This window comes from Staurois parvus, unplaced genomic scaffold, assembly GCF_062004578.1.
Source record: "Staurois parvus isolate SC_StPar_1 unplaced genomic scaffold, SC_StPar_1.0 ptg000182l, whole genome shotgun sequence".
Taxonomy (NCBI): Eukaryota; Metazoa; Chordata; class Amphibia; order Anura; family Ranidae; genus Staurois; species Staurois parvus.
In genome coordinates, this window is record NW_028317978.1 from 155540 (window position 1) to 175247 (window position 19708).

The following is a 19708-nucleotide window of genomic DNA, read 5'->3' on the forward strand; positions in this document are numbered from 1 at the left end:
AGCTCCCCTGGTCCCTCCTAGGTTCATCTCCAGCACCGTAAGGCAGGGGCAGTAGGGTGAGGGCTGACCAGTGTAGAGGAAAGACCAAAAAAAAAAAAAAAAAAAAAAAAAAAAAACCAGCCTTATCTTCCCTCCACCACCTCTCTCCCCCTCCCCCTCTCCCCCCGCCCCCTCCCCCCCACAAGTTGCCAATCCTCTTTTCTCTTCATTCTAAATTCCCATTGATCTTCTTCCCAGCCTGGGATCTCCATTCTTTGTATTTTTAAACTGTCACAAAAATGTTTCAGATCTTCTGGGAACCTGAGGTGCGCCGTAACCCCGTTTTTCCATCCTATTAAACATTCAGGAGACCCCCATCTGTATTGCACATTATATTCTTTTAACCTTTCCAATAGGGGCCTCAAAGTTCTCCTTCTCCACAGAGTCTCTGGGGCCAAGTCCGCATATATCTGTATGTCGCCACCTTCATACTTAATAGCTGGTTTCCCTTTGATCTTCTTCCAAATTTTTTCTTTATCTCGAAACTCATAAAATTTAACTATAATGTCTCTCGGGTTTTCTTTCCCCAGGTATCTCTGGATGTTTCCTTTTCTGAAAATTCCTTCTATTTTAGACTTTTCCATTTCAGTGCTGTCTGTTATAATATTTAATATTTTACAAACCACTTCTTGCAGGTTTTCTCCCTTAGAGTTCTCTGGGGCCCCACGTATCATGATGTTTCTCCTCCTGTCTCTATTTTCTTGTATCTCAGCTTTATATTTCAATTTTTCTTGGGCTTTCCCTATGCTAATTATTACTTTTTCAAGCTCAGAGATAGCCTGGGTCTGATTTTTAACTTTCTCCTCCGTTTCCTCCACTCTCACCAGCAGGTGTCCCAGGTCACTTCGGATATTTACCATTTCTTGTTTTATTGTTTTCTCCAGTTCTTTAAACATTTCTGCCATTTCTTTTTTATTAGGTATTTGTAGATCTTTTTCCGTCTCTGTATTTCCTAATGCTTGCTGGTGTCCAGGCCTAATGATACTCTAGGGCTATTTTCCATGCTGAAATCAGCTTCTCCTCTTTCAGTCCTATTCTGGGATCTTTCTGGGGTTACGTTTCCTTGGGAGGTATATTTTTTAATTGTACCAGTCTGGGACCCTTTAAGCCCACTTCCTTTTACACTTTTATTTTTCATTTTCTCTGTAACTTTTGTTCTTTGCTCTTCTATTTTAAAATTCCTGGATTTAGGGGGGATAGAGAATCAAAGGTCTTGTATACTAGTCTCTGCACTATTCCCCGGCTGGTCTTTTTGGGCTGTTCTGTCCTCAAATCTTTTCCACCTTTTTTGCAGTCGCCGGGGTCCCCCCTTTCACTTACCCCCTGCTACCCTTTAGGGAGCCATGTAATGCATCACAGTTAGGGTATAGAAGATTTCAACTTAAAGTCACTCACCCTCCTCGTATGTTTCCTCCAGTGGCCCCGCTGTTTGCTCTCTCCTTCAGGTCACATAGGGTCTTTATTCAAGGAGAAGGGGGGGGGGGGACCCTCCAGAGTCTCTTTGATCTTCAGTTTACCAGGGCTCAGTGAATATCTTCTTATCTTGCTTTATGCCCTGGGGGTCTCGGGGGAATAGAGGGAGAATGCACCGATCCCCAGCCGACAGGACCTTTCTGCTCTCTCACCGCAGAACGCCGGCCGGCCGGCTTCCCGAACTCCCAGGCGTGCTTTGCGGTCGGTCACGTGCTCGCGCCGACTTCCCAGCATCCAACCGCTCTCTCACCGCTATTCACCAGCCACTCTCCACTCTCCCCCCGCACACCTCCGCTTTCCGTCCCGGGGAGCCGCCAGGCCAGGGTAAGAGGCAAGCCACCAGGCTATCTACATATCTCGGGGGGATCACAGGGGACCTGGGGAGGTCAGGACATGGAGCTCCGTCCGAGAGCTCCTACATTGAGCTCTCCTCCGCCGCCATACTCAGGCTCCGCCTGCTTTCCTGATGTTGATAACAGTCAGGTCCTGAAGTACTTCTAAAGCAACAGAGTTGAAAACCAGAGTTCGCCTTACCGGTAACTCCTTTTGTAGAAGTCTTCCAAGACAGCCTCCTTGAGACGTAGAGCTCCTCCCTCTGGGACAGGAAACCCGCAAGCACAGTACTTTAAAAAGGTGGACCTCCAGGCCTCCCTCTTCAGTTATACTCAAGAACCGCAAGAAGACACTAAAAGAATCATTTATGCATAAACATACATTACCGTACAATCTTAGGGTGGGAAATTCCGACTGTCCTGGAAGACTTATAGAAAAGGTGTTACCGGTAATTCTAACTCTGGTTTTCTCTAATCGTCTTCAAGGACAGCCTCCTGGAGACGATAAACAAGAACCTACCAACTAGGGTGGGGCTACTGTCTGGAGGACTTTGCGCCCAAATGCCTGATCCTCGCTAGAAATGAGATCCAGGCGATAATGCTTCACGAAGGTAGAAAAGCTGGACCAGGTGGCTGCCTTACAGATCTGTTCTGGCGAGGCACTGGCTCTCTCTGCCCAGGATGCTAACAAGGATCTGGTTGAGTGTGCATTAACAAATGGGGGCGGAATTTTTAATAAACTATATGATTCCATGATAGCCATCCTAATCCATCTAGCAATGGTAGAATTGGAAGCCTTGGAACGCTTCCGTGCTCCTGCAAAAAGAACAAAACGAGAATTTGAATTCCTGAATTCTCTGGATCTACTAAGATAGACCAAAAGGCTCCTACTAATATCCAATACAGTTATTCTTTCCTCCTCCCTGCTTGCAGGAGCAGAACAGAAGGTCAGCAAAATTATATCTTGAGACCTATGAAAGGAGGAGGAAACCTTGGGAAGGAATCCAGGATCTGTCTTGAGCACAATTCTATCCTCGAAAATTGTTAAAAATGGCTCCCTAATGGAAAGCGCCTTCAATTCACTCACCCTACAGGACGACGTGATTGCGATCAGAAAAAACTGTTTTTAGAGTTAAAAACTTAATTGAAGATTTCCCCAGAGGTTCAAAAGGGACAAAGGACCAAAGCTTTTAGAACCAAAGACAGATCCCAAATTGGACAAGACCTGACTACCGCCAGCCTGGACTTGGAAAGAGCCCTGAAAAAAAAAAAATTTGTTATGAAGGGAGTTTGCTGGAGAGGGATCTGAAGAAAAACACAGATCCGAGGCCTGCACCTTTAAAATGCTAACCGAAAGGTCCTGATCTGCCCCATCATGAAAGAAATCTACCACTTTTGGGATATCCGGAGTTGAATTTTTTCCAGACATTAGGATAAATAGCTCTGGTAACTGGTTTGTGACAGTTCACTAAAGTCCTTACTACTCTGTCAAAAAAAACCCTGAGCTTTCAGGAGTTGTTCTTCAGAAGCCACACTGCCACCTCCAAGGTTCTGTCCTGAGGGTGTAGCATGGGACCCTGAGAGATCAGATTTTCCCTTTCTGGAAGGGGGAACTAAAGCCAGAATCCACAGCAGAGAAAACCATGGCCTCTTCAGCCAGAATGGCACTACCAGAATGAGGTTTGTCTTTTCTAACAGAAACTTCTGCAGCACCGCTGGGATCAGCCTCACTGAAGAAAAACGCATAACAGATTGAAATTCCACACGATCGCGAAAGCATCCACACCCAAAGCCTGATCTCGTGGATTCAGGGAGAAGAACTGGCTAACCTTCCCGTTTTCCTGGGACACAAAGAGATCAGCCTCCGGCATGCCCCACCCGACAGTGAAGTTTGTGAACACTTAGTGGTTGAGAGGCCATTCGTCGTGTTTGACTGGATGCTGCCTTAGAAGTCCGCTAGGGAATTTTGCGCCCCTTCCAGATGAATGGCAGATATCAAAAGCAAGTTTTACTCGGCCCAAGACGGAATGCTGTCCGCAAATACTTGAAGAGGAGGGCTTCACATACCCCCTTGCTTGTTGATGTATGCCACCGTAGCCATGGATCTGCAGGTGACTGTCTAATAGATCTGCCAGGAAGGCACTTAACGCTCGCTGGACTGCTAGAAGCTCTCTCCGATTCGAGGATCTCTGAGCATCCTACATGGACAACGACCCCTGGCCCGTTCTGTTTCCTAGATGGGCTCCCCAACCAAAGCTGCTGGCATCGGTCGTAATGATAACCAGACAAGTAGAGTTCCACTCCAGACCTTTGGCCAGATTTACTTTTTTCCCGCCATCAACAAAAGGGACCTTTTGACCCTGTGCAGAAGCTAGACTGTCAGATCTAAAGTAGATCTGTCCCCGTTCAAAACTCTCAGAAGACAGGCTGCAGGTGGAAGACTCACTGCCCTCAATGTCCCTTATTGTCATGGATAGATTGTTCTGCAATTCTGCCAGCATCTGACCTATCCTGAGAAACTTATCTTGTGGAAGGAAGAGCTCTCTCTCTACTGAGGAAATTTTGTATCAGAGATAGGTAACTCTCTGGGAGGGAGTTAAGCATGACTTGTCCTTGTTTATGAGCCACCCCAGATTCCAAAGGAAGTCCTGAGCAACCTACAGATCCTCTGTCAGCTGTTGATAAGACCTGGCTACGTAGAGGAGATCGTTCAGATAAGGAATGATCATAATAGACCTCATGCTTAAGGGAGCTAAGGTCTCCGCAAGCACCTTCATAAAAATTCTTGGTGCTGAGGCCAGACCTAAAGGTAGAGCCCGACACTGCCAGTGGTGGATCTCTGAACCCATCCTTTCCACTATTCTTAGGTATTTCTGACACGCATGATGAATGGGGATGTGAAGATATGCATCCCTGAGATCCAGCATAGCCATGAAACAACCTGGGTAAAGGACGTTCCTTACAGAGAAGATAGATTCCATGCTGAAGTGTTTGTACCTTAAGGACCGATTGAGGGGCGCAGGTTTGGGATAAGGCGAAACTTGCCCAAGGGCTTTTCCACTATGAAGACATGGGAATAACATCCCCTTCCCCTAAGGTCCCCAGTCTTCCTTCCACTAGGATGCTCAAGTCATTGGGACTTGGCGGGGCCCTGAGGAGGACTGAATAAATAAGATCCCCCTTGTCCCCTGTTCTCGTGCCCTGTCCAATGTTTCTTGGGCTGAATATCCTTGCCTCTCTTTTTTTTTTATTTTATATTTAATTGGCCGTACGCTCCAAAGCCTCCTCGAGCCCTGGACTGAAAATATTATTGCCAGTAAAGGGTAAGGCACAGTTTGGAGTCTCCTGCCCAGGTTTTTAACCATAATGCCCTTCTAGCAGAATTTACTAGGGCAGAGGTTCTTGCGGCTAGCTTAACTGATTCGGCCAAGGCAGTCGCAAGGAAACCTACTGCTTTAAACAGCAATGGAAAAAGATTTTAAAATTTGCTGCCTGGAGGTCCCCACCGAGAGATGCGACTAACTGTGTAAGTCAGCATTCCAAATTTCTGGTAACACAGGTAGCTGATAAAGCCGGCCTAAAGCTGATAGAGGTGGAATCCCAGGCCCTGTGGAGTAAGACTTCACCTCTTTTATCCATAGGATCCTTCAGGGCCCCCATATCTTCAAATGTCAAGTCCATCTTTTTAGATACTTTAGATAAGGGGGCATCCAACTTTGGAATCTTGTTCCATGGCTGGGATCTGCTATCCTCAAAAAGGAAATCTCATTTTAAGATTATCTGAAAAAAAGGTTTCCCATTCCTGCTTAATGGTATCAACCAGGTAACTATGGATTGGATAGATGCTAATTTTTTTAGCATGTTGCCCCTGATACATGAGGTCATGTTTAGATAGGCATACGTCGTCCTCCTCGATCTCTAAGGTTTCGTAGATAGTCTTAAAGGAGGTTGTCTACATCCTGCAGTGCCAATTTGTACCTGGAACCTCTGGAGGAGCAAACTTCACCATCCTCCTCATCTGAGCCTGAATCTGCCCGTGAGGAAGCAAGGGACCTAGGATCCTCTTCCGGTCCTCCTCCCCTCTCAACGCATCAGATATCTCCATACCCGCCGACTGGGAACAAGGCCCTAGCAGTGACTGCATTTTTTCCAACAGGGATCTAAACGATTGAAATGTAGATATCAGGTCATCCTTAATGGAGGTGAGAACCTTAGGTAGGCTATAAATGACTCATCCTTAATTAGGCTATCCACACAATTGCGGCATAAAAGGTTTTTTCCCAAGCTGAACCCAATTTTGCTGCACAAACTTCACACTTCTTCTTGGGGGCCTGACTCTGCGTCTTGTCCTGGGTTTTAACCTACAAACAAGCAAGAAAACACAATGCAGAAGATGATCAGCCCTGGGCCCCTTATCCAAACACCACTGTGCTGGGGGAGCAAAGAAAGGAAGTGTGCCCACGTCACCTGCAATCAGAGGCTGGGGAAAGAAAAAAAAAAAAAAAACACCCCCCAGGGATCAGCAAGAGGGACCCAGAGTCCCCAAGCCTACCTTAGAGGAGCCGCTGCCTGAAGAACCAGGGTCCACTTGAGAGGGGCCAGCTCCTTCCATGTGGAGCCGCAGCCTCTGCTGGGTTGACACACTGCACCGGCCGCCCAACCTGATGCCTGCGCCACTATGGAACCACGAGTCTCTGGCGCCCACCAATGACATCAACGTGACTGGAAATTCTGGTGCTTGGAGCGTACCTTCCGGAAGTCACGGCTGTCCACACGCCAACCCGGCGGTCTCTCTGCCCCACTGTGCATCGGCTGCCGCAGAACCTCTCCCCCGAGGATGCCAGGGCAACAGATGCTCAGCAAGAGAACCCCCTCCCCCTCAAGCATCGGTTCTCTTACTGAGCCTCTGCAGAGGTGTCCTGTTCAAAAGGTCCCCATCGCCTAGAATGGAACCCTTCTGTGCTGGGCAGAAACATCACAGACGGTCATCCTCAACTGAGGCTTGGAAGGACACCAGGAGCACAGGCCCACACCCCAAACATGGAGGGATTGAGCCGGGCAGGAGGATGTAAGCAAGAGCAGGAGCCACCAGCACCCCCTTAAGCCTAGGGCTTCCACACAGCAGGTTCCTTAAGACTGTACTCGTCCCTCCGGAGGAACCACTAAAAATTGAAAAGGGAGGCCTGGAGGTCAGCCTTTTAAAGTACTGTGCTTGCGTGTTTCCTGTCCTGGAGGGAGGAGCTCTACATCTCAAGGAGGCTGTCCTGGAAGACGTTTGGAGAAATACAGGTTTCCTATGACAGTGCCTGCAAATACTTACATTAGTTTTCAAATCAATAGCATTTTGGTTGTGAAGCTTCCTTGGATTGTAATTACAAGCTGTGAATGGGCCTCAATAACATCAAAACACCCTAGGCTGGCTTAAGACTTGTGCGGTGGATAAAGCACACGTTAACACACAACATGTCACATATGTTCAAGCAGCCCATTCAATTAGAATGCGATGGATGCAGATGCCTTCCGCTGCCATTGTGCTCTTGCTGGGCATACCATGCATTCCTGTGCCTTTAAGGAGAAGTGGGCTCCCTCCAGGCAAACCTGCCCTTAACCTATGCATTGTTATATGTGCTCTAACTTTGGAGACTCTAAAAATTATAGAGTTAGGACCGCAGTATACAGGAGGATCCTTGAAGAGGGCATGGTGGCTTACGCACATATTTGCAAATGTATGCAAACAAAACCCGCTGTTTTTACATTAAATGCTCGACAGGGTCAATTTGTTTTTTTTGGAAGCTAGCTGGTAAGTGTGCTGGGAGATCTTTGTGGTTGGCTGTCAACATACCTAATTACAGACAAAACCCAACCAGACCCTTTTTTGGGAATGCAACGTATCTCAGGTGGACTAGATGTTTCGCCATAGTGCGTCGGGATGCCATTAAAAAGGAGGTTTAGCTTTGTGCTTTACTAGGAAATATACACAACACATGAGAAAATCAGACAAGGTCTTTACAATACAAAAAAAAAAGCCTTGCATATCAGTATTTTCTGCAAAAAAAAGCTGAACAAAGCCGTAGAACTATGCAGTTAAAAGAACTGAAATAGCTTGAGAAAATGCTAAATTATACCTGTTGCCAAGTATACTGGGTGTTGGTTTGCTGGGCTCCATGCTTGGACTGCAGACCGTTCGATTTCTTTCAGCTTCATTTTCTGTAATATAAAAACAAGTTACACATTCCATTAGGAAAAAAGGGTAAGGTTCAACTTGTGCTTACCAATAAAAACATATGTACGGATTATTAGAGCTTCTATACCAGGTAAAGTGTAATATACAACAAAACATGTACTGAGCTATAAAAATAAGGGGCAATTTGCAGTGAAACAAGTGTTAAATGAGGGACCATGAAGGTTGGAAGAAATATGCAAAACAAGGAACACAGGCAGGAAGGGGTCAGAGGGAAAAAAAAATTTGCTAGAAGAAACATTTTTAGCAGAAGAAATGTAGTGTCTCTTCTGCAAACACCCCCACCCCGTGGGCAGTACATGTGCATTGTACACCCTAAAATGAGTCTGGATGGGAAAATTTAATTTGTTTTGTTCATCCCATTGGTTGCATTAAAAAAAAATATATATATATATGTATGAACTTGCCTTAGTTTAAAAATAGTGTTACTGCAGATAAGAGTGTATATTTTACTCTGTAATTTGTCCAGTTTAAAATTACACTAAAATTAGGATTCTGTTTTTTTTTTTTCAATGTTGTACTTTTTTTTAAGTGTGTAAAAATATTAATGAGCAAGACAAACAAAAAAAAAAGTTAAAAATGTGGATGGTTAATAAAATATAAACAAAAACAAAACAGAGTAAACTAATCGTTAATAAAGGGTTAAAACAGAAACAGTTTAACCACTTGCCCTCCTGAGGATTTACCCCCCATCTTGACCAGGCCTCTTTTTGCTACTCAGCGCTGCACTAGTTGAACTAATAATTGCACGGTCATGCAATGCTGCACTCAAACAAAATTTACGTCCTTTTTTTCACACAAATAGAGCTTACTTTCAGTGGTATTTGATCACCTGTGCGCTTTTTATTTTTCACGCTATAAACAAAAAAAGACCGAAAATTTTGAAGAAAAACATAAATTTTTACTTTCAGCTATAAAAAAATATATAGTAAACTCAAAGTTAGTTATAAATTTAGGCCAAAATGTATTCTGCTACATGTTTTTGGTTAAAAAAAATCCCAGTAAGTGTATTATTTATTGCTTTGTGTGAAAGTTATAGCGTCTACAAACTATGGTATAGAGAATGGAATTTACACAGCTTTTACTTTCTGTCTGCCCATCACATTTCTTGAGGTGCTAAATCACCAGGATAGTACAAACACCCTCAAATGACCCCTTTTTGGAAAGTAGACACCCTAAGCTATCTGCTGAGAAGCATATTGAGTCCATGGAAGATTTTTTTTTTTCCACAAGTTTCTGGAATATGACAAAACATTTTTTTTTTTTTTTTTTTTTTTTTTACACAAAGTTGTCATTTAAATGATTTATTTCTCGCACAAGCCATGGGTATATGTGGAATTACACCCCAAAATACATTCTGCTACTTCTACCGAGTATGAGGATACCACATGTGTGATACTTTTTGGGGGCCTAGCCACATACAGGAGCCTGAAATCAAATGACCACTTTGAAAGCCTGAAGGTACATAACTTCCCCATTACACTTCCTCACTACCTATCACAGTTTAGAAGGCCCTGACATGCCAGGATAGCACCAAACCCCCAAAATGACCCCTTTCTGGAAAGTAGATACCCCAAGGAATTTAAAAAGAGGCATGGTGAGTATTTTGCAGATCTCATTTTTTCTCACAAGGTTTTGAAATCTAAAAAAAGAATAGAAAAAAAAAGTTTCTTTTTTCTTCATTTTCCAAAAACTTGTGGCAACAAATGAGATCTGCAAAATACTTACCATGCTTCTTATCAAATTCCTTGGGGTGTCTACTTTCCAAAAAGGGGTCATTTGAGGGGTTAGGTGCTATCCTGGCATTTCAGGGCATCCGAAACTATGATAGGTAGTCTGGAAGTGTAATGAGGAAATAAAGCCCTTTAAAAGCCTGAAGGTGCTTATTGGATTTTGGGGTCCTGTACTTGGCTAGACTGCCAAAACGTCTGTCACATGTGGTACCCCCATACTCAGGAGAAGTAGCAGAATGTATTTTGGGGAGCAATTCCACATATACCCATGGCATGTGTGAGCAGTAAATCATTTAAGTGACAATTTTGTGTAAAAAAAATTTTTTTTTGTCATTTTCCAAAAACTTGTGGTATAAAAATAAAATTCTTCTATTGATTCAACATGCCTCTCAGTAAATAGTTTGGGGTGTCTACTTTCCAAAAAGGGGTTGTTTTGGGGGGTGGGAGCATTATATGCCCAGCATTAGAAGTTTATGCCACACATCATTCACTCTAACCACATGAAGACCAAGCCTTTTCTGACACTTTTTGTTCACATGAAAAAAAAAAAAAAAACAGTATTTTTTGCTAGAAAATTAATTTAAACCCCCAAACATTATACATTTTTTAAAGCTGACACCCTAGTGAATAAAATGGTGGGTACTACTTTTTTTTATGGCACATAGTAATCACGCGATTTTTCAAAAGCAAATTTTTTTTTAAAAAAAAATACACTTTCTACTTTTAATGCACAAAAACACAATATACTGGCCAATTATTTGGTAGAATATAAAAGATAATGGTATGCCGAGTAAATAGATACCAAACATGACATGCTTTAAAACTGCGCATGCCCCATGCAATGGTGACAAACTGCAAACATTTTTAATATCCATAGGCAACGCTTTAAAAGCCTTTAAAGCTACCATTTTAGATTTACAGAGGAGGTCTAGTGTTAGAATTACTGCCCATGATCGGACGTTCACGGCAATACCTCACATGCATGGTGCAACCGCTGTTTACATACCGACACAGGGTCAAGGCTTGTGCACACAGGTGTGCGCGCATGGGAGGGGCAATTTGTTTTTGTTTTTTTTAGTTATTTTGATTTTTTTTATGTTTACACTGTACCTTTCATTTTTTTTTTTTTTTTTTTGATCACTTTTAATGCTAATCACAGGGAATGCAAATATCCCCTATAACTTCAATGGGCATTGTCATATATTCTTTTTTGAGAAATCTGGGGTCTATCAGACTCTCCCCTGCCCTTACATTATCTGACCAAACCAAAATCGGTGTGATCAAAAGTTTTCCCAATTTACAAACGGCGCTGTTTATATCCTACAAAACTGAAGTGATGAAATGCTTGTAGCTTCCGAATTCTGAAACTATAGAGATGCTCGGCACCACTGTGGTCTCCAAGCATCTCTATGGTCAGCAGGCAATAACACCGGCTGCATTCTCAGGTTCCCCCGATGTCACGGGACTGCCCGAGAAGGCCGTGGAAGGCAGCGGGGGAGGGGGGGGGCATAATCTCCCACTGCTTGTAAAAGCAATCCTGCAGCTAATTGGCCACTAGGATTGCTTTTACATGAAAGCCGCTCGCCAGCTGAAAAAATGATACCAGGATGATGCCTGCAGCTGTAGGCATCATCCTGGTATAACCATTCGAAATCCAGTGATGTACCAGTACATCGCTGATCCTTGGGGTAGTAACATCATGATTTGGGGGTGCTTTTCTGCGAAGGGGGCAGGACAACTGCACTGTATTAAAGGAGAGGATGAATGGGGCCATTTATTGTGAGATTTTGAGCAACAACCTCCTTCCCTCAGTCAGAGCATTGAAGATGGGTCGTGGCTGGGTCTTCCAACATGACAACGACCCGAAACACACAGCCAGGATAACCAAGGAGTGGCTCCGTAAGAATCATATCAAGGTTCTGGAGTGGCCTAGCCAGTCTCCAGACCTAAATCCAATAGAACATCTTTGGAGGGAGCTGAAACTCCGTGTTGCTCAGCGACAGCCCTGACACTTGACAAGATCTAGAGGAGATCTGTGTGGAGGAGTGGGCCAAAATTCCTGTTACAGTGTGTGCAAACCTGGTCAAGAACTACAGGAAACGTTTGACCTCTGTAATTGCAAACAAAGGCTTCTGTGCCAAATATTACCACTGATTTTCTCAGGTGTTCAAATACTTATGTTCAGCAGTGCAAGACAAATAAATTCTTTAAAAATCATATAATGTGATTTCCTGATTTTTTTTTTTTAATTCTGTCTCTCAGAGTGGGAATGCACCTACAATGTGAATTTCAGACCCCTCCATGATTTCTAAGTGGGAGAACTTGCAAAATCGCAAGGTGTTCAAATTCTTCTGTTCCTCACTGTATATGCTATGTCCTTTTTTTTGGTATGCAGCCTGTGGACTGAATGAAAAAATGAGAAGAAATCTCTGCCAGAAAAAGTGTGTGGTATGCCCACCATTAGAACATACCGCCCTGCATCCACCCACTTCTAATGGTGGGCACACATTAGGTCACACTTTGCCACAAGCGCCAGTTCCAAGATTGAACAAATGTTTAAATAGTGGCACGCTTGAATAAAAATTGTCCACGTATAAGTGGTACCCCATATAGAAAAAGGATGACACCAAGTGCCAAACTATCTTGCCACTGCTCCCTATGTAGTCTGGGCATACGGGGGGCTCCTCGTGACTATCTTTTCCCTCGTAAATCTGAAACTTATAAGTATAGCCTGTTGCCCTCTCACAGGTCTTCTACATCTTGACCCCATATCTGGCACGCTTGCAGGAGAGAAATTGTTTGACTGCAAGGCGGCCAGAAAAATTAATGAGGGACTCATCAACACAGATGTTTTGCTGGGGAGTATAGACATCTGCAAATTTTTGGTTAAGGTGATTTGTGAGGGGCTGAATTTTGTGGAGCCGGTCAAATTCAGGGTTAGCCCAAGGATGACAGAGTGTATTGTTGTTGAAATGCATAAAACACATTATACTCTCATATCTATGCCTGGCCATGGCAGCAGAGAACACGGGCGTATGATGAATCGGGTCTGCGGACCAATACAACCGCAATAAATTTTTTTTTAGTAATGCCCATGTTGAGGGTTAGGCCCAAAAAAAAAAAAAAAAAATGTAAATTCGAAAACCGTAAAGAGTTTCCATGCAACTGGTCTGGCAAGGTTTGAATTTGTGTTGGCGACAATAAATTGTTGTGCATATAAACTGCTTTGATCCACAATCAACGCATACAGATATTCCGTGAAAAACAGCTCCAAAAATCAAGGGGAGTAGTTTAATTTGCTATTTCCACCTGAATTCCGGGTTGGGCAGTGAATGGGGGAAGTACGGGTGCTGCAGAATTTGTGGGCTGTCAATCAGGATTTGCAAGCACATACGGAAGGATACTAGGAGCTCTATGGGCCTGTGTGCGCGAATTCTTTCTGGTTGCGGGACAATACTTGTGCTCGCCACCGCACCAGCTTGTACTGCACTTATGGGACACACCACGTCGTCAAGTCATACTGCAGTGCTGGTATTATTATTATACAGGATTTATGGCGCCAACAGTTTGCTCAGCGCTACAATATAACAGGAGACAATACAGAACAATACAGTTCAATACAAGAGGGTTAGGAGGGCCTGATCCTGGGAGCTTACAATCTAAGAGATATGTGAAAGACCAGGATGTACTAGGCCACTAGTACTCGCCAGTTCACCAAAAGGTAGCGCGGCACTAGTACTGGCACTCTGCTGCATATGAGAGTCATCAAAATTTGCTGAGAAGTGCTAACAGAGATCAGACCTGATTCTGCGAACACTGCGGCTTTGTGTGTAATATATCAAGTGACAGTGACCTACTGACACTGCACTTGCTGGGGGAGAAGGGGGGGGTAAGCGTAGGGGCTAAATGCAGGTGCTGGCAGGCGCCGGGGCTGATCCCGCTAACGCTGCGTTTTTAGGGACACTATACTAATGTGAACGCTGGTATAGTGCTGATCTGATCAAAGATATTGATCTGTTCAGACACTATACTAGCAATGGAGGTTTATTGTGCATGATCGTGTTTCTGGCAATCAAGGGGTTAAATGTGATGACTGGTGTACTGACGGGCAATCTGACGCCATCTGGGAGGGGCGTGAAAACCACGGGAGCGCAAATCATGTATATATATGTGATTTTATGCACCCATGCCGCCCTGTAGCAGTATTTCTGCTATAGAGCGGTCAGGAAGCGGTTACAAAAGCGGTTTGTGTTCCGTCGCTACGTTACTTCAACTGACAATTGCGCAGTCATGCAACACTGCACCCAAATTAAATTTACGTCCTTTTTTTCCACAAATTGAGCTTTCTTTTGGTGGTATTTGATCGCCTGTGCGGTTTTTATTTTTTGCACTATAAAAAAAAAAATAAAAAAAAAAGGCAGACAATTTGGAGGAAAAAACAATATTTTGGACTTTTTGCTATAAAACGTGTCCAGTAAAAAAATGTAAAAATCAAATTTCATCATAAATTTTGGCCAAAATGTATTCTGTGACACTTCTTTGCTAAAAAAAATCCCAATACGTCTAAATTAATTTGTTTACGTGAAAGTTATAGCGTTTACAAATGGCGGTATAGATACTGGATTTTTAATTTTTTTTATACTAATAATGGCGGTGATCAGCAACTTATGGCGGGACTGCGGCAGACATTCTGACACTGGGGGGAACTGACTTGGGGACACGGACATCCCCAGTGACACCAATACAGTGATCAGTGCAAAAAAAAAAAAACACCAACACTGTACTAATGGCACTGGGGAGGAAGGGGTTAACTTTTTTTAGGCAATGAAAGGGTTAACTGTGTGAGGGGAGTGTTTTACTAGGGGGTGGGGGTGTGTACTTCACAGGAACACGCTGATCCTGAGAGATAAACTCCTCTCTCAGGATCAGCATGCTCGGAACTGACAGGGAGCAGAGCTGCAGTGTGAGCACTGCAGCTCTGCTCCCTGTCAGTGATTGCCGGTAATCGGCGGGACCCGGCGGGTAATGACCGGCCGGGACCCGGTGATTGACGGCGCGGGTAGGGCGGGCACGCGCCCCTTACCTGTTTTGTAGAATGATGTTTAAAAATGTGATTCTGCGCAGCGGTGCCGCCCTGCCGCAGTATAAACACTGTGGCTGGACGGCAACCAATTAAAAAATAAATTAAAAAAAATATATATATGTTTTTACATTTTTTACTTCATATGTATTTTCAGTCTGGACAGTGATGTTGATAAAACACTGAGGTAATTTATCTTAACTCCGAGTCTGTTTATAAAGCTGAGTAAATGTGTTCTCAGAAGAAGAGATGCTTTTCCTCTGGGAACGGCAAATTTAAATACATTAACAAATTGAAGTTGAATTCCAGTTAATACTTTACCTCAAATGAAATAGAAAAACTGATGTAACTGATTATAAATGTTTTACATACATAAATAAAAGTTGATTATTGCAAACACCCCCATCAGTGGTAAATGGTTTGTCTTAATGCTGTAACTGCAAGAGAACGTGTTCTTTTGAAAAATAAATAAGGACTTATTGGCTGGATAAGGCAAAAACGGTGTTCAAGTGCATCTAGAAGAATCAATGTTTTGAAGGCAAAAGATGGTCATACCAAATATTGATTTGATTTGGATTTCTCTTCTGTTCATTTTGGTAAGTGAGGTATACATAATATATATTTATTTTCCACACACTTTATTATTTACATTAATTTTTAGCCCTCTTATGCTCTTCACATCCCAGCAGCTTCTATCACAGGTTCTCAACCTCTGAGCTGCAGAATCTGGGACAGAGATATTTTACACAGATAGCGAGTGAGGTCTTCAGATCTCACCTTATTAAAAACAGCAGCAGCTGCCAGAACTGTTCTGTGCACACAGCAACTATGGCTTTGATTAATCAGAACCAAGAATTGGTGGGAAGTGGAAAGGAGGGTCCAAGCAGCAAGGCAGAACGACCGGACATGCTGTTGCTCAGGGTACGTGTAGGACATCCAATGTCTTGAACTACTAAAAGAAAATGCATCTCCGTTTAACCCCTTATTAACCCTTAGTTTACCCTAATCATCCCTAATTAACTCCTGCTTCTCCATCTCCCCTTCATCCATCTTCAACTATTATTTTTCTTCCTTTTTTTGTGTTTCTGTCTTACTAACATTAATATTTCAACTTTTTTCATTTCTGTTTAACCACTTCAATACTGTTTTTTTTTTCCCCACACAGTGACACCAATATTAGTGGGTTTTTTTTTTAATGCTACTTAAAATACACTGACCATGATCTTTGACCCAAACGTTGGCCCTGACTTAGCTATTTTTTATTTTTTTACTATACATACTTCTTTTGTTTACACTTTTCTCCTGTTGCAAGGTGAAAAGGATACAATATATATTTTTCTCCAAGAGAAGAAAAAAACAGAACAAAAAAAACACCAAAAAAAACAACACAGGACTGTACAGTAACTGTTCACTGCGATTGCTGTGATAGCCTCTGATTAGATGATCGTTCATATAAGACCTGGGTCCCTCAGTGAGAACCCGGTCTCTGTGCTGGGAGTGCGTTGTGCAGCATGCATCTGGCACAAAAACCAAGTACACATATGCAGTATATGACCCCTGAGATAAAGACCCACCAATATTGAAGCAGTATGTGTACAGTTGGTGGAAGGGGCTAAAAAACAAAAGGTTGCCAATATACACAGATATTTACAACTCCAATTCCCAAAAAAGTTGGGAAGCTGTGTAAACTACATAAAAACAGAATGTAATAATTTGCAAATCTCAAGAACCCATATTTTATTGACAATTGAAAACATTAACTGTTGAAACTGACAAAATGTACCATTTTAAGAGAAAAATTGTTTCTTAGTAGGCGTTGTACAAGACAGCCAATATCTAGCTATTCGTTTTCTTGACAGATACAAAAAGAGGAGTAACCATTCTATATGTACCCAGGGGATATAATTCGGGGTCTACTGCCCCCAATAGACAGACTAGTTGATCAGATGGAATGGGAATTTGGGCGAGGAAGGATAAAATGCGCAGAACCTCCTCCCAATATCTTGTAAGTTTCGGGCATCTCCAAATCCTGTGGATAAAGTCACCTCTATGTATATTACACTTAGGGCATAGTGGCGTATCTCTCCTACTCCATTCAAACAATCTAACAGGCGTCCAGTACGCCCTGTGAAGGATAAATAATTGCGAGAGCTTATAGGAGGTCGAAAGAGAGGAGACCGGTACTGATTCCAAAGCCATTTCCCATTGATGGCCTCCTATTTGTCCTATATCCTCTGCCCATTGGACTCTGCATTTCAAATTCGCAGGAATAGAATAGACAGTAATACCTTGTAAATACAAGATATCAGACCGCTGCGTAAGGAATCCTGTAACACTTCAGTCAGTAATCGGGAGGTAGACCTAGTGAGAGACATAGTCTGCTGCTGGGCTTGTATTGCTTACATCTGAGCTGCAGATATTTATAAAAGTGCTTACGGGGTAGCAAAAACTCCTGGCTCCACTGAAAGATTCTCAGTTGTTCTAGCTTTGGTCAGGATGGCATCTCTGTCCCCATAGTCAAGTAAACAAAACAGGAAAGGTCTCGGAGGGGTGCCTGAGGGAGGCGGTCTCGTGGGAACCATATGGGCTCTCTCCACAACAAACATGGGAGAAAAGGCATCTTTCCCAAAGGTAGCTACCAACCAGGATTCAATGAAAACCGCAGGATTTTTCCTCTCAGACCTTTCAGGAATGCGCACTACTCGCACATTGTTTCTACGGAGACGATTTTCTAGATCTTCTAATCCAGCAGCATTAGTGGAGGATACAGATTGTATATAGCGAGCATCTCGTTGCAACGGTTGCCAATCATCTTCCATAGTACTGACCCACCCCTCCAACACCGAGGTTCGCTCACGGAACTTCTGCATATCCTGGCAAACTAAAGAGATATCCATTTTCAACTTCACCTGCTAGATCTGCAACAGAGGTGTTGCATGTAGTGACAACAGTGAGGATATCCCACAGGGTAGGCTCTGGGCTTTGAGTAGCAGATTGCAAATCAGGCCTCATGTGGATAGATAGGAAGGCCCCATTCACAGAGAAGCTGCCAGCAGGCTCCAGCAACTGTATCAGGCCCCGCTATTGCAGGAGCTAACATGGAGGAAGAAGGTGGATCCTTGGCTGGTGTCCATGCAGGAGTTTAAAAATTTTATATGTATTCTATTGTGAATAAAATGTATTTATGAGGTTTGCAAATCACTGCATTCTGTTTTATGTAGATTTCACAGTGTCCCAACTTTATAACAAGGCCTACCTGTAGGTACAGTAAATATCTCCTATACATGCACTGTTTATCAGAGATTTACTTTGGCAACAGCCGGTGAATGTGCACTGGGCTCTAAATGGACTGTGCTGCTCCTTCAGTGCTCCGTGCTGCAACTCCTGAGCTCATGAGTGAGAGTGATGTCATCGCGGTGTGGCCATTCATACGCCTGTAAACCCAGATGAGTGAAGATGGAAGCGCCTACAGCAGTGACAGTGCTCCGCTGAAGGGGTTCATTTTCAGTAAGTCTGTCATAATACGCTATTATGCGATGCACCCTGGCACATTAGGATTTAAACTGCCTGTGGGCCAATTTTTTTTTTTTTTTTGGGGGGGGGGGGGGGGTTACTACCACCCACCTGCAATGTACTGTGGACGGCAAGGTGACATACCTGGATATCGCTGCCTACTTCCAGGTTTCAGTCAGTCCCCCCCAGCACGATCATATTCCCATTATAAGTCACTGATCACTGCCATTAGTAGTATAAATAATTCCAGTATATGCACACCATAGATTGTAAGAGTTATAACTTTCACGAAAACCAATCAATATACAATTATTGGAATTTTTTTTTATATCAGTCATGTAGCAGACTTCATTTTGGCCAAAATGAAGAAAATTTATTTTATTGGATATATAGGTTTTATAACAGAGTAAAACAGTGTTTTTCTTTCAAAATTTTCATTTTTTGATTATATTGCAAAAAATAAAAAAGACAGACAGTGGTGATCAAATACCACCAAAAGAAAGCTATTTGGGTACAACGTTGCATGACCACGCAATTAAAGTAGCGTAGTGTGGTATAGAAAAAAATGGCCTGGTCACGAAGGGGTAAAAAACATTTACGCTCACGTGGTAAGCTCCAAGGAGCAGGGCCCTGTAATCCCTCTTGTATTGAACTGTATTGAACTGTATTGTTACTGTATTGTCTCCCTCCATAATGTAAAGCGCTGAGCAAACTGTTGGCGCTATATAAGTCCTGTATAATAATAATAATAATAATAATAATAATAATGTGGTTCTAGAAAATCTCCAGGAAAATCACAAACAAGTGAAATGTGCTTTGTAGTATAGTACATTTACTTAAAATTTGTGTGTTCTGAAGAAAGCAAAGAATGTAAATACAGTTTCCCCAAATTACATCAAAATCAACACAATTTCCTGCTTTGAAATAAGCTATGTATTTGGGAAAACCTTTGACATATATTCTTAGAATTTCAAGAACCAAACAGTGCCAACCGGAAATATAGCAAAAGCTATACTTATGGCCAGGGCCACTGTTACAAGTAATGAAGCCCCATACAGTCCACCAGACAGGATAACACCCCCGAAAATATCAAAATGATATTTTCACTGAAAATACACAAAAGTCATTGTTAGCGGACATAAACATAACTTACAAAATTCCTGCTAAATCCAAGCTAATAAAGCTGTGTGTGTAAATGAGGTCTTGGGGCACATTCACAAAGATTCTATTGCCTGTACAATGTGAAGCAGCTTTTTTTTTTTTTATGTGGCTATTGCTGTGTGCAGGGTGCCTATGT

General features: G+C 42.9%; 1 protein-coding gene across 2 annotated transcripts in view; it reads right to left on the minus strand.

Moving 5' to 3' along the window:
- SEC31B (SEC31 homolog B, COPII component) overlaps positions 1 to 19708 on the minus strand; it is a 186995-nt gene that overhangs the window by 144858 nt on the left and 22429 nt on the right. For both annotated transcript variants that reach the window (XM_089677220.1, XM_089677218.1), the window contains exon 2: positions 7970 to 8051. In XM_089677220.1, the coding sequence (XP_089533346.1) occupies positions 7970 to 8048 (79 nt within the window). In that variant the 5' untranslated portion in view covers positions 8049 to 8051. The remainder of the gene's footprint in view (positions 1 to 7969; positions 8052 to 19708) is intronic.